General features: G+C 61.2%; 2 protein-coding genes across 3 annotated transcripts; both read right to left on the bottom strand.

The window, feature by feature from the left end:
- Positions 1-240: 240 nt before the first annotated feature.
- DGUOK (deoxyguanosine kinase) lies at positions 241-5,649 on the bottom strand. 2 transcript variants are annotated; one of them, XM_038160261.1, is made up of 7 exons: positions 5,527-5,649; positions 4,935-5,047; positions 4,027-4,211; positions 2,764-2,911; positions 1,672-1,787; positions 1,322-1,421; positions 241-1,147 (listed from the first exon to the last, which is right to left on the bottom strand). In XM_038160261.1, exons 1-7 carry the CDS (start codon positions 5,603-5,605, stop codon positions 1,058-1,060), a joined length of 831 nt encoding a protein of 276 aa, XP_038016189.1. In that variant the 5' UTR covers positions 5,606-5,649; the 3' UTR covers positions 241-1,057. The 2 variants fall into 2 exon arrangements, with proteins under 2 accessions (XP_038016189.1, XP_038016190.1); XM_038160262.1 differs by lacking the exon at positions 4,935-5,047 and having other exon boundaries at positions 5,527-5,647.
- Positions 5,650-6,448: 799 nt separating this feature from the next.
- On the bottom strand, positions 6,449-10,208 carry ACTG2 (actin gamma 2, smooth muscle). The gene is made up of 9 exons (XM_038160260.1): positions 10,091-10,208; positions 9,208-9,377; positions 8,994-9,122; positions 8,803-8,913; positions 8,058-8,142; positions 7,828-7,989; positions 7,554-7,745; positions 6,792-6,973; positions 6,449-6,705 (listed from the first exon to the last, which is right to left on the bottom strand). Exons 2-9 carry the CDS (start codon positions 9,331-9,333, stop codon positions 6,562-6,564), a joined length of 1,131 nt encoding a protein of 376 aa, XP_038016188.1. The 5' UTR covers positions 9,334-9,377; positions 10,091-10,208; the 3' UTR covers positions 6,449-6,561.
- Positions 10,209-13,270: the final 3,062 nt, after the last annotated feature.

Raw genomic sequence — 13,270 nt, 5'->3', positions numbered from 1 at the left:
CCCCATAACCTCCCAAATCCCACATCACCACCCCAATCCTGCCCCACTCCATGTGTTTGTGGGGTCTCACACCAGGCACCGTCCCCACCCCCCTTTTAGGACCCGAATCCCCCCGGTTTTCCCCCAAACCCACGGGGCACTGCCACCCCAAAACTGGGGGAACGTTGTCCCCCCATGTCCCCTCGTGTCCCCTCAGGGCCACCCCGACCCTCCACACCCCGAGACACGGAGCAGCTCCTCAGCGATTCGATCTTAATTTAAGGGGAAAAATTAAATAGAAATTAATGAATACAAATTAACGAATGCAAATTAACGAATGCTGGGCTGGGGTCAAACCCCGGGATTTCCACGGGAACTGCAGCAGGAAATGCACCCCAAGGAGGGCCAGGGGTCACAGCAAGGGACACCCGACCCCAAAACCCCAAAACCCCGCACGGCTCTGAGGATCCAGCCCTGGCCAGGACAGAGGGGCTGAGGGGACAGTGGGGACCAGGACGTGACCCGTCCTTGGGATCGTGTCCTTTGTCCTCGGGATCGTGTACCTTGTCCTTGGGATTGTGTCCCCTGTCATCAGGATCGTGTCCCTTGTCCTTGGGGTTGTGTCCCTTGTCCTCAGGACCGTGTCCCCTGTCCCAGGACATGTCCCCTGTCCTCGGGATCGTGTCCTTTGTCCTCAGGATCGTGTCCCCTGTCCTCAAGATTGTGTCCCTTGTCCTTGGGGTTGCGTCCTTTGTCCTCAAGATTGTGTCCCCTGTCATCAAGATCGTGTCCCTCGTCCTTGGAATCATGTCCCCTGTCCTCAAGATTGTGTCCTTTGTCCTTGGGATCATGTCCCCTGTCCTCAGGACCGTGTCCCCTGCCCCAGGACGTGTCCCCTGTCCTCAGGACCATGTCCTTGTCCTCAGGACCGTGTCCCCTGTCCTTGGGATCGCGTCCTTTGTCCTCAAGATTGTGTCCTCTGTCTTTGGGATTGTGTCCCTTGTCCTCAGGACCGTGTCCCTTGTCCTCAGGACCGTGTCCCCTGTCCTCAGGACCGTGTCCCCTCTCCTGGGGGTCTTCAGGCGGACGCCGCCCCTTGCCCGGAGCTGAGGGGGTCGGGCTGGGATGGCACAGAGCGGGCACCCAGGGATGTCACAAAGGCCTCCACCTGCAAGGACAGCCTGGCTGAAGGGGTGGCACCGGGGTGGCACTGGGGTGGCCCTGGGGTGGCACCATCACATCCCTAGCACAGCTGAGTTTAAACCTCTTGGAGCCACCCCATCTTGGCTCTGGTGGCACCGGGAAGCCACCGGGGCCGTGCCAGCCCAGCCGTGGCACCCACCTGTGCCATGAGCAGGCCCTGCCTGGCCTCGTCGTGCTCGAAGTCCTGCTCCACGTCCAGCAGCAGCACGGGCGCGCGCCGCGCCGCCTCGCAGTGGATCCTGCAGGGGACGGCGAGGGCTCAGCCCAAGAAAACCCCAAAAACCCCAAAAAAACCCCAAAACCCGGGGCACCCCAACGCTGGGCACTCACTCGGTGGCCCTGGCCACCAGCCACAGCTCGTGCTGGCCGTGCACCTGCTGCAGGTAGCCCAGCTGGATCCCGCCCTCCTGGAAGGGGTTAAACCCCAAAAAACCCCAAAAAATCCGGGATTTGGGGTGACCCCAAGGCTGGGCACGCATGGGGACTCACTCGGTGGCCCTGGCCACCAGCCACAGCTCGTGCTGGCCGTGCAGCTGCTGCAGGTAGCCCAGCTGGATCCCGCTCTCCTCGCTCCTCGCCCGCCGCCGCAGCCGCTCCAGGCAGGTCTGGGGGGGAGAAAAGCAAATTTCACCCTTTGGAAAATGCTTTATAAAAGCTGGAAAAGGGAGAAAAGGGATAAAATATGGTATATGTTATAAAATATATGTTTTATATATATATATATACACACACATATATAAATATAAGATCTTTATATACATGTATCAAGATTGTAAGATATAAAATACATATCATATATTAATTTGATAAATATATTTATTAAATATATTAAATATACATTTATAAAAAATTATAAATATATTTTTCGAATTACTATTTCTCCTAAACCCACCCTAAACCCCGCCTAAACCCACGGGATAAACCCTCCCTGCTCCCCCAGGGCAGTGATTCCAGCTGTGGAACTCCAGCTGTGGAAACCCAGGTTGGAGCACCCCCAGGTGTGGAACCGCAGGTGTGGAAGCCCAGGTGGAACCCCAGCTGTGGAACCCCAGGTGTCCCCCTGGGGTGGGGCATTCCCAGGTGTGGAACCCCAGGTGTGGAACCCCAGGTGTGGAACCCCAGGTGTGGAAATCCAGGTGCCCCCCGGGTTGTGGCATCCCCAGGCATGGAACCCCAGGTGTGGAACCCCAGGGGCAGAACCCCAGGTGTGGAAATCCAGGTGTGGAACCCCAGGTGCCCCCCGGGTTGTGGCATTCCCAGGTGTGGAACCCCAGGGGCAGAACCCCAGGTGTGGAAATCCAGGTGTGGAAATCCAGGTGCCCCCCGGGTTGTGGCATCCCCAGGCATGGAACCCCAGGTGTGGAACCCCAGGTGTGGAACCCCAGGGGCAGAACCCCAGGTGTGGAACCCCAGGGGCAGAACCCCAGGGGCAGAACCCCAGGTGCCCCCCGGGTTGTGGCATCCCCAGGGGCGGAACCCCAGGGGCAGAACCCCAGGTGCCCCCCGGGTTGTTGGGGCACCCCCAGGTGCGGAACCCCGGCGCCCCCCGGGTCGGGGCCCCCCCAAGGCCGCGGCGCGCACCTGGGGGCTGGCGCGCAGGTAGAGGAAGGCGTGGGGCGCGGCGCGCGGCGCCAGGTGCCGCAGCAGCAGCTCGTGCCACTGGCCGTAGATCGCCCACTCCAGCGGCTGCAGGTGCCCGGCCTCCAGCAGCGCCCGCGCGAACACGTACCTGGGCACGGAGGGCAAGGGCAGTGCCAGCGCCCCGCCCGCGGGGCTGCGGCACACCTTTGGGGCTTGGGGATTGGGACTCAGGAGGAGCTGCGGGTGCTGCCCCTCGGTGTGTATGGAATAGATATGAAATATAAATAAAAATAGAAAATATAATATAATATATATATAATATTATATATAATACTATATTTTATATTATATATATTAATATAGCTTATAATATATAATATAAAATAGATATAATATATAATATATAATGTATAATATATAATATATAATATATAATATATAATATATAATATATAATATATAATATATAATATATATTATATATTATATTACATACACATAATATATATTATTAACTATATATACCCAAATAGATAAAATAGAGATAAATGATAGATAAAATGAAGATAAAAACAAGGAGCTGCCGGTGCTGCCCCTTGGTGTATAGAAAATATATTTTAAAATATATATACAAATACATAAAATATATATGAAATACAAATTAAAATATATTAAATATAAATAAAAATATTTAAAATATAAATATAAAAAGAAAATATAAAGAAAATAGGTACTAATATAAATAAATATAAATAAAATGTATAATATATAACATATATATCAAATATATATCAAATATATAAAAATATAAATAAATATATAGAAAAATATATAAATATATAAAATATATAGAAAATATGTTAATATATATAAAACATATCGAATAAATATAAAAATACATAAAATTTATATTAAAATATATTAAAATTAATTAATATAGATAATATATAATTATATATATTATATATTAAGATATATTGTACATAAAAATATAAAAAATATAAAAAATATAAAAATATAAATCATACACCATAAAATACAGTAAAAAACCAGATGTTTACTCTACAGGACGGCTTGAAGACAAAGCTTAAAACCAAGGAAAATTAAGGTTAAAAATTTAAATTAAGGTAAAAAAACCCCCAGTGTGGGGCACAGGCCGCGCCCAGCGAGCCGGGCATCGCCCCGAGGCCTTCACGGGGCACCCCCAATGCCACCCCTGCCACCCACCCCCCGTGTCCCCCCGTGTCCCCCCCTTTGGGGTACCTGTCACTGAAGAGCGAGCGCTCAAAGACCCGCACGGGGGGGGTCCCGGGGGGGTCCCCGCGCGGCTCCGGGGGCTCCAGCGCGGCCCGGAGGCGGCTCAGGCTCGAGAAGCTCTGGAAGGTGAAGGACCAGCGGGCGGGATCCCGGTACATCAGCTGCAGCAGGTTGGCACTGCCCCCCGGCGCCTGCGGGGCGTTTCAGACATAAAAATAGAAATATAAATAAAAACGCACCCCAAAACCCCCATAAACCCACCCGAAACCCATCGGGCTCAGGGTGGCAGCAGGTTGGCACTGCCCCCCGGCGCCTGCGGGGCATTTCAGACATAAATATAAATATAAATATAAATATAAATATAAATGCAAATATAAATGCAAATATAAATATAAATGTAAATATAAATATAAATAAAAACGCACCCCAAAACCCCCCCATAAACCCACCCGAAACCCATCGGGCTCAGGGTGGCAGCAGGTTGGCACTGCCCCCCGGCGCCTGCGGGGGCATTTTAGGTATAAATAAAAATAAAAATATAAATATAAATGTGTATAAAATGGGATGCAGGAAATCAGGGGGGGTCAGTGGCAGGGAAGGAATGTGGGAAGCAGAAACCCAGGAGAAGCTGCACCCCCTCCCCAAAACCCACCCTAAAACCCACCCTAATACCCATCCTAAACCCACCCTAAACCCCATCCTAAACCCACCCTAAACCCACCTTAAACCCCAGCCTAAACCCACCCTAACCCCATTTGGGGTCAGGGTGGCAGCAGGGTGGCACTGCCCCCCGGCACCTGTGGGGACATTGGGGTGAGGGTGGCAGCAGGGTGGCACTGCCCCCGACACCTGGGGGGACATTTGGGGTCGGGGTGGCAGCGGCAGGGCCGGGGCGTGGGCACTGTCCCCGTTACCTGGGCAGTGCCAGCGGCCGGCACCTCGCGCCACTGCGCCACGGGCTCTGTCACCAGGTGCCACCGCGGGAAGGTGGCGGCCAGCAGCCTCAGGAAGGTCGATTTCCCCACGGCTGCGGGAGCGCAGGGAGAGCGGGGTCAGCCTGGGGCTGGGGGGACTCGGGGTGTCCCCAGTCCTGGCCCTAAGGGGTGTGGGGTGAGCCTGGTGTCCCCTGTGTCCCTGTCCCTGGGGATGTGGGGTCAGCCTGGGGGTGTGGGGTGAGCCTGGTGTCCCCAATCCTGGCCCTAAGGGGTGTGGGGTGAGCCTGGTGTGCCCCCATCTCTGGACTCTGGGAATGTGGGGTGTCCCCCCAGCAAATCCCAGTAACACGGGGTGAGCCGGGGTGTCCCCCTGTCCCAAATCCCGGGGTGACCCTGGGTGACTCCAACCCGACCCTCGACAATTTGGGGTGCCCCTGGCTGTCCCTGACGCGGGGACAGCCTTTGTGTCCCCCCTCCCAGCAGCGATAATTAAGATAATTACAGCAATTAGCTCGCAGCCCGCGCCGCCCCCCTTCCGTCGCCCCCAAACCCCCCCGGTCGCCCCCGGTACCGATGTTCCCCTCCAGGGCCAGCCGCAGGGCGGCCCCGCACCGCCCCATGCCGCCGCCGCTTCCGCCTTCCCGCGTCATATGCTAATGAGATGATAATCAGCAGCGCGCCCCGCCGCCCCGTGACGTCAACGCGCGGGAAGTGGGCGGGGGGAAGAGGCGGAAACAGCGGGGGGGGGCGGGACGGGGGCGATATGGTGATTTATGCAAATGAGGCGCTGTCCACAGCGCGTTAGGGCAATGCGGGGGTGTCGGGGGCACCAACAAAGGGTGAAGGGCACCGAAATGGGGTTGGGGTCCCCAAAACCACATTGGGGCCACCAAAACAATACTGGGGTCACCAATACAAAATTGGGGTCTCCGACATGGCGTTCGGGTCCCCAGCATGGGGCCAAGGACGTCAACATGGGCTTGGGGTCCCCAAAACCACATTGGGGTCTCCAACAGGGCTTTGGGCTCAAGGGTGTGGGGTCAAGGACACGGACACGTGGTTGGGGTCCCCAGTGTGGGTTTGGGGTCAGAGTCGGGGGCATTGAAATGGGGTTGGGGGCGTCCCCTGAGGGTGGCATCGATGCAGGGTTTGGGGACACCGTGGGGAGGCTGAGGGGGGCATCAGGGAGTCCCCGGAGTCACGGGATGGCTGGGGGCACCAGCAAAGGGTCGGGGCCACCGACGCCACACTGGGGGCACCAGCATGGGGTCGGGGACATCATGGCAGGGTTGGGGTCACTGACACGGGGTTGAGGGTATTCCCATGGGGTCGAGGGCATCAGTGCAGGGCTGGTGTCACCAATGGGGTCGAGGACATTGCCGTGGGGTTGGGGGGCATCAAGGCCATGAGCAGGCACCAGGGTGAGGTCAGGGCTCCTTCCCTTCGTCCCCCCCGTCCCCCCCAGCCCCAGCTCCCCCAGGAAAGCTCCGAGCTGGAGAAAAGGCTTTTTAATGCGCGGTGGGCGGTGGGGAGCAGCAGCGGGGTCCGGGGAGGAGCGGGGCACCCCGGCCTGGGCACGGGGCACCCCGCGGGGCGGGGAGGGGGCTTAGAAGCATTTTCGGTGGACGATGGAGGGTCCGGCCTCGTCGTACTCGGGTTTGCTGATCCACATCTGCTGGAAGGTGGAGAGGGACGCCAGGATGGAGCCGCCGATCCACACCGAGTACTTGCGCTCCGGCGGGGCGATGATCTGCGGGGACAGCAGCCTGTAGGATCGCCCCAAAACCCCGCACTGGGAGGGGATCTGGGGGGCTGGACGGGTCAGCCGGGGCCTACTTTGATCTTCATGGTGCTGGGGGCCAGGGCGGTGATCTCCTTCTGCATGCGGTCGGCGATGCCCGGGTACATGGTGGTGCCCCCCGACAGGACGTTGTTGGCGTAGAGGTCCTTGCGGATGTCGATGTCACACTTCATGATGGAGTTGTAGGTGGTCTCGTGGATCCCAGCAGACTCCATGCCTGGCGTGGGACGGGGCTGTCACCTCCCTGTGCCCTGCCTGTGCCCCCCCGGGGGCAGCCGTGGGTCTGGCCCGGCCCTGAGGGCTCGGGGGAGCCCCAGAACGTCTCCGTGGGGCACCCGCGGGAGCTGGCAGGTGGCCAAAGGGGCATTTTCTGTGTGTCTGCTGCTGGGGATGGGGGCAACCGCGCCCAGGGGGAACTGGGGTGGGCTCGGCCATGAAGGAGGGCTGGAGGAGGGTCTGGGGGCACTGGAGGAGGGTCTGGGGGCATTTGGGGCACTGGAGGAGGGTCTGGGGGCACTGGAGGAGGGTCTGGGGGCATTTGGGGCACTGGAGGAGGGTCTGGGGGCACTGGAGGAGGGTCTGGGGGCATTGAACAGGGTCTGGGGGCACTGGAGGAGGGTCTAGGAGTACTGGAGGAGGGTCTGGGGGCATTGAACAGGGTCTGGGGGCACTGAACAGGGTCTGGGGGCGCTGGAGGAGGGTCTAGGAGTACTGGAGGAGGGTCTGGGGGCACTGAACAGGGTCTGGGGGCATTGGGGGCACTGAACAGGGTCTGGGGGCACCGGGGGCGGGCTCACCGATGAAGGAGGGCTGGAACAGCGTCTCGGGGCAGCGGAAGCGCTCGTTGCCGATGGTGATCACCTGCCCGTCGGGCAGCTCGTAGCTCTTCTCCAGCGAGGAGGAGGAGGCGGCCGTGGCCATCTCGTTCTCGAAGTCCAGCGCCACGTAGCACAGCTTCTCCTTGATGTCGCGCACGATTTCCCGCTCGGCTGCGGGACACCACGGGGGGACGGGCTCAGCCCGGTGGCGGCGCCGTGTCCCCGTCCCCAACCCCGCCTCCCGGGCCCGTACCGGTGGTGACGAAGGAGTAGCCCCTCTCGGTGAGGATCTTCATGAGGTAGTCGGTGAGGTCGCGGCCCGCCAGGTCCAGACGCATGATGGCGTGGGGCAGGGCGTAGCCCTCGTAGATGGGCACGTTGTGGGTGACGCCGTCCCCGGAGTCCAGGACGATGCCTGGCATGGGGGGAAGGTGAGGGGACGCGCTCCGGGCCGGTCCCTGTCCCCCACGGTCCCCTACTCACCGGTGGTGCGGCCGGAGGCGTAGAGGGAGAGCACGGCTTGGATGGCGACGTACATGGCGGGGACGTTGAAGGTTTCAAACATGATCTGGAGAGGGGCAGGGGGGTTAGGGGTGGGCACGGGGGCGGCCAGCACGCCCCACGCCACCCCTGTGCCTTCCTGGGGTCAGGGCACGGCATGGGAGAACACGGGGACGGTTCTGGGGCACGGGGGAACGGGTGGATGGTGACGTGGGGCAGAGAGGAACGGGTGGATGGTGACGTGGGGCAGAGAGGAACGGGTGGATGGTGGCTTTGAGGGGCATTGGAGGAGGGCAGGGAAACACGTGGGTTGTGGGAAAACGTGGGCCAAGAGGTGGAAACGTGGGTGACGGCAGCGCACAGAGCCACGTGGGGCTGCGCACAGCGTGGGGAGCACGTGGGATGGCACGGGAGCGTGGGTCACCACATCTCACAGAGCCACGTGGGGCTGAGCACAGCGTGGGGAGCACGTGGGATGGCACGGGAGCGTGGGTCACCACATCTCACAGAGCCACGTGGGGCTGTGCGGAGTGGGGAACACGTGGTGGGGCAAATCCTGCAGGTCCATGCGCCGCCAAGAGACCCCCAGGGCCATCGGGCACGGGAGCTTCCCACTGGGATCTCTGCCCTTATCCCGCACCCCACTCACGCCCCCCACAAACCCCCCAGCCCTTCCTGTGCTTTTGGAGGGCCCAGCCCCACGCAGGGCTCATCTCCGGGGCCCTACCTGGGTCATCTTCTCCCGGTTGGCCTTGGGGTTGAGGGGTGCCTCGGTGAGCAGGGTGGGGTGCTCCTCGGGGGCCACACGCAGCTCGTTGTAGAAGGAGTGGTGCCAGATCTGAGGCGGGCGGAGAACCGGGGCGTCACCCCAAGCCAAAGGCAGGGCCGGCCCCGCTCCCCGCCCCGCCAGGGCCTCACCTTCTCCATGTCGTCCCAGTTGGTGATGATGCCGTGCTCGATGGGGTACTTGAGCGTGAGGATGCCCCTCTTGCTCTGCGCCTCGTCGCCCACGTAGCTGTCCTTCTGCCCCATGCCCACCATGACGCCCTGACGCCGGCGAGAGAGGCCTCGTTAGCCGCGCTGCGGTGACGAGCTGGGGCTGGGGGCTGCCCCCGGCCCCCCGGGTACCCACCTGGTGCCGGGGCCGCCCCACGATGGAGGGGAAGACGGCGCGGGGGGCATCGTCGCCGGCAAAGCCGGCCTTGCAGAGGCCGGAGCCGTTGTCGCACACCAGGGCCGTGGTTTCCTCGTCGCACATGGCGGGGTGGCAGCGCTCGGTGCTGGGGGGACCTGGGGGAAAAGCTGGCCGGGGGGGAAAGGGGGGTTACGGAGGGGCAGGGGACGGGGCTCGTCCCGTGCCGCCGCCGCCGGGTTCAGGCTCGGAGGCGTCGGAGTCCTCGGGGATGGGCAGCCCCGTAAAATCCTCTGCGGGCCGACCCAGGGCGGCGATGCTCGCTCCCCGCGGGTGCTGCTCCGCGCCGGTGCCGCCGCTCCATCCTTCTGCGGCCTCTTCTGGGCCAGAATCGGTGCCAAAGCCTCCCCCGGGAGCTCCGGTGCTGCCGTGCCCGGCCGGTGCCCCCCAAAAGCGGGCAGGGGGTGCCAGGTGATGCCCTCTCATCCTCTTCGGTCTCAGCAGCCTTTCGCTGCTCTGACCTCGCGTCCGCTCCCGAAAACGGGGAGGAAAAACGTTGCCCTTCCCAGGGGGTGCCCCCTGTGCCGGAGGATGAGCTCCCCAATCCAGAGGCAAACAGGCAAAACCTTGCAGGAGCCCAAAAAGCCAAAAAAAACCCCCCAAAATCACGGAGATCCCTGCGAGAGCACCACCTGCCTTGGCCTCAGCCCAGCTCTCGCCACCTCCAGCCGCGGGGTCGTGCCGAGCTTGGCACCCCCTCCGTGCCACGCAAACCCGGCTGCGGCCACCCCAGGAAAGCTGGGGCACCCCAAAAACCCTCCCCGGGGTGTTTTTCCTGTGCTCCGAGGAAGGAGGGAAGCCGGCTGGGCAGAGCAGTACTCACCACGGAGGCGAGAGCTCCTTTCCTCTGGGACCGAGCCCCGGAGAGCCGTGGGTATAAATACCAGCGAGCCCGAGGAACCTCAGAGGCGGATCCGCTCTAAACAAAGACCCTAAATAGGCTCCGTGATGGTGCGTTGGCCATATGGCCATATAAGGTGTTTTATTTCATTAAATTGACCTCGGGCCGGTGGTAGGACCCAGCACGGTTAATTATTGTAGGGAAATGTATGGCAGGGATGCTCGGGAGCATCGGCCCCGTCGGGAGGCCGTTCCTTTTATGCTGCGCTCCGATAAACAAGCGAGACACAAGTCCTTATAAGCGACGGGCTGGGGAAAAAAAAGAGGTGGAAGCGCCCCCAGTTCGCGGGGAGCACCTGAGAAACCCCAGCGGGGTGGGGGCGGCTGTGGGGGCTCTGCCGGGGGGACACCCCGCAGCCGGGACGGGGACCGGCGGGGCTGAGCTGCCGGAGCCGCCTCGGCTCCTCCCGGCCCCGCTTCCCCCCGGCGCTGCCGGGACGCCTCTCCCCGTGGTTCGCTCTCTCCGCCCCCGTTTTTGGGCTTTCGCTGTCCCAAAGCCCCAGATCCTCGGCCTGAGCCGGGCCAGGGCTGTGGGTCCCGATGCCGAGCGGGCAGAGAGGGCGAGCCCGGGTCTGATCCCTCCCGGGGGGATTCTGGAGCGGGGAGCAGCTCAGACCCCCCCAGGGGACACGGCGGGAGCTGTCCCCGAGCCCGGACACAGCCCGGGGGGGCCGGGGCCGCCCCCAGCCCCAGCCCTGGCCCCTGTGGAGGCCAACCAGAGGCTCCCGAGCTCCCGGCTGCCTTTTTAAGGACAACGGGCCCTCAGCAGGGAGTCTCCCGGGGGAGGCAGCAGAGGTGCCCCCGAGTCACCCCCCGGAGCTCGGGAGGGCTCCAGGGAAACTGAGGCACGGCAGGCCCGGGCTGATCCCCAGCTGTGCTCGGGGCGGGGACATCCCGGCACTGGAGCAGTGACCGGGAGTTGTGGGTGTCACCACGGGCAAGGGACACAAAGGTCCTGGTGTCCCCCTGGTTCCAGAGGGAGGGAATGGCCCTGGGCTGTCACCCCACGGGGCAGGACAGGGACATGGTGCATCCCCACCACTGCCAGTCCGTTCACAGCCACAGTGTCCCCAAAGGATGGCTGTGTCCCATGTGTCACCCCCGAGAGCAGGACAGTGTCCCCAGCCCGCCAGCCCATCCTCAGCCCCGTGTCCCCAGGCATGGTTGTGTCCCATGTGTCACCCCCGAGAGCAGGACAGTGTCCCCAGCCCGCCAGCCCATCCTCAGCCCCGTGTCCCCAGGCATGGCTCTGCCAGGTCCCTTTCCCTGTGGAGCAGCTCACAGGGGCTGGATGTGTCCCCTGCCCTGCCCCTGGTGTCCCCCCACGCCCCCAGCCCCGGGTCCTGCTGTCACCTCACAGGCAGCCCGGCTGGGTCCCCGCCAAACATGAGCTCACCGAGGGGAGAGGCTAACCCTAACCCTAACCCTAACCCTAACCCTAACCCTAACCCCAAACCCGGCAGCGTGGGGAGCGCAGAGGGGGTGATGGAGGCAGCAGCTGGAGAGCCTCGTGTGGAGGGAGCCACGCTGGGTAGAGGATCCCACCCTGGGAACAGATCCCACCCTGGGAACAGATCCCATCCTGGGTAGAGGATCCCATCCTGGTACAGATCCCAACCTGGGTGGCAGGATCCTGTCCTGGGTACAGATCCCACACTGGATACAGGATCCCACCCTGGGTACAGGATCCCGTCCTGGGTACAGGATCCCATCCTGGTACAGATCCCATCCTGGTACAGATCCCACCCTGGGCACAGATCCCACCCCAGGCAGGGGCACATTCCCAAACCCCACAGGCACCCCCGAGCCCTGCACCGCTCCCAGCCCCCCCGAGCCCCCCAGCCCCCATCGCTCCGCCTGGGGCCGCTCCGTGCCCGGGGGCATCCCCGAGCAGCCCCGGGGCCGGCGGCAGCGCAGCCCCGAGCGGGAGCCGGGCGCAGCCTAAAAAGGCAAGGTTTGGCCCCCGCAGCCAATCCCGCGGCCGGCGGGCCCGGGATGCTCGCAGGAACGCCAGGCATCCCCCGGCACGGGCGAGGGACGAGCGGCGCGGCCTTCCCCGAGCCCCGGTGCCGGCGCCGCCCTCGGGGGGAACGATCCCGCCTGGAAGCTGCGGGGATGCTGCTGAGGACGGGCGGAGGCGAGAAAAGAGAGATGTGGATGCGTGCCCGCTGCTGAGGCGGAGAGAAGCGTCGCCCATCGCTCCCTGCCCGCGGGATCCCCCCGGAACACACGAGGCAGTAAATCACTGCTGAGCGCGGCTGATCCTCGGGCTCAGCTCCTCCCAAACCCATGCCGAGTTCGGGCGGCTTTAGGGTGTGACAGTCACATCTGGCACAGCTGGAGAGCCAGGCTGGGCAGCAGTGCCTGGATATTGACATTCACCGGCACACAAAGTGAGGATGCAGGGAGCTGGGGTGGAAATTGGGATGGAAAAGGTGGGAGAGCTCAGGGAGCAGCACTGGGAGGGAGGTGGCAGCAGACCCTGACCTGAGGAACCCCCTGCTCCAAGGAACGTGGAAAATTCCCTGGGAAGGTTCACCAGAGTCACTGGGACAACACAAAAGTGCCACCAGCTCCTCTCCTGGAGCCAGCTGACACCCAAGAGCTGCAGGGATGTGGAGCTGGGATAAATCCCCACGGATCTGAAGGAATTGCTGTTTTGCAAGATGTGATGTTTCTGCTTTTGCTTTGCAAGATGTGATTTTTCTGCTTTTGCTTTGCAAGATGTGAGTTTGCACTCGGTGTCCCCACGCTGCTGCTCCGGGGGAGCCCTCGGGGCGAGGAGCTGTGGGATGAACACCACGGAAACTGCATCCCCCTCCCGAGCACGGCTTCAATTAATTAGGGCTGAGAACGAGTTCCCAGAGATGCCCCCAAGGCCCCCCTCTCCCCTCCCAGCCCGTTCCCAAAAGCGACTGGGGAAAAGCTGGAGCAGCACTTGTCACGCAAAGGCGGCGAGCCCAAAGGAACGGATCCCCCCGGGGCAGACCCCACCCCGCGGAGAGCTCCGGGAAAAGGAGGGGAAAATCCAGCCCGGATAATCCCATCCATGTGTGCCAGACACAAAGCCACGGCGATGTTCGCATTCCAGGTGGGAGGGCAG

The sequence above is a fragment of the Motacilla alba genome, chromosome 22 (genome assembly GCF_015832195.1).
Source record: "Motacilla alba alba isolate MOTALB_02 chromosome 22, Motacilla_alba_V1.0_pri, whole genome shotgun sequence".
NCBI lineage: Eukaryota > Metazoa > Chordata > Aves > Passeriformes > Motacillidae > Motacilla > Motacilla alba.
The sequence above is the reverse complement of the archived record's forward strand: the minus strand, read 5'-3'. Positions and strand labels throughout refer to the sequence as shown.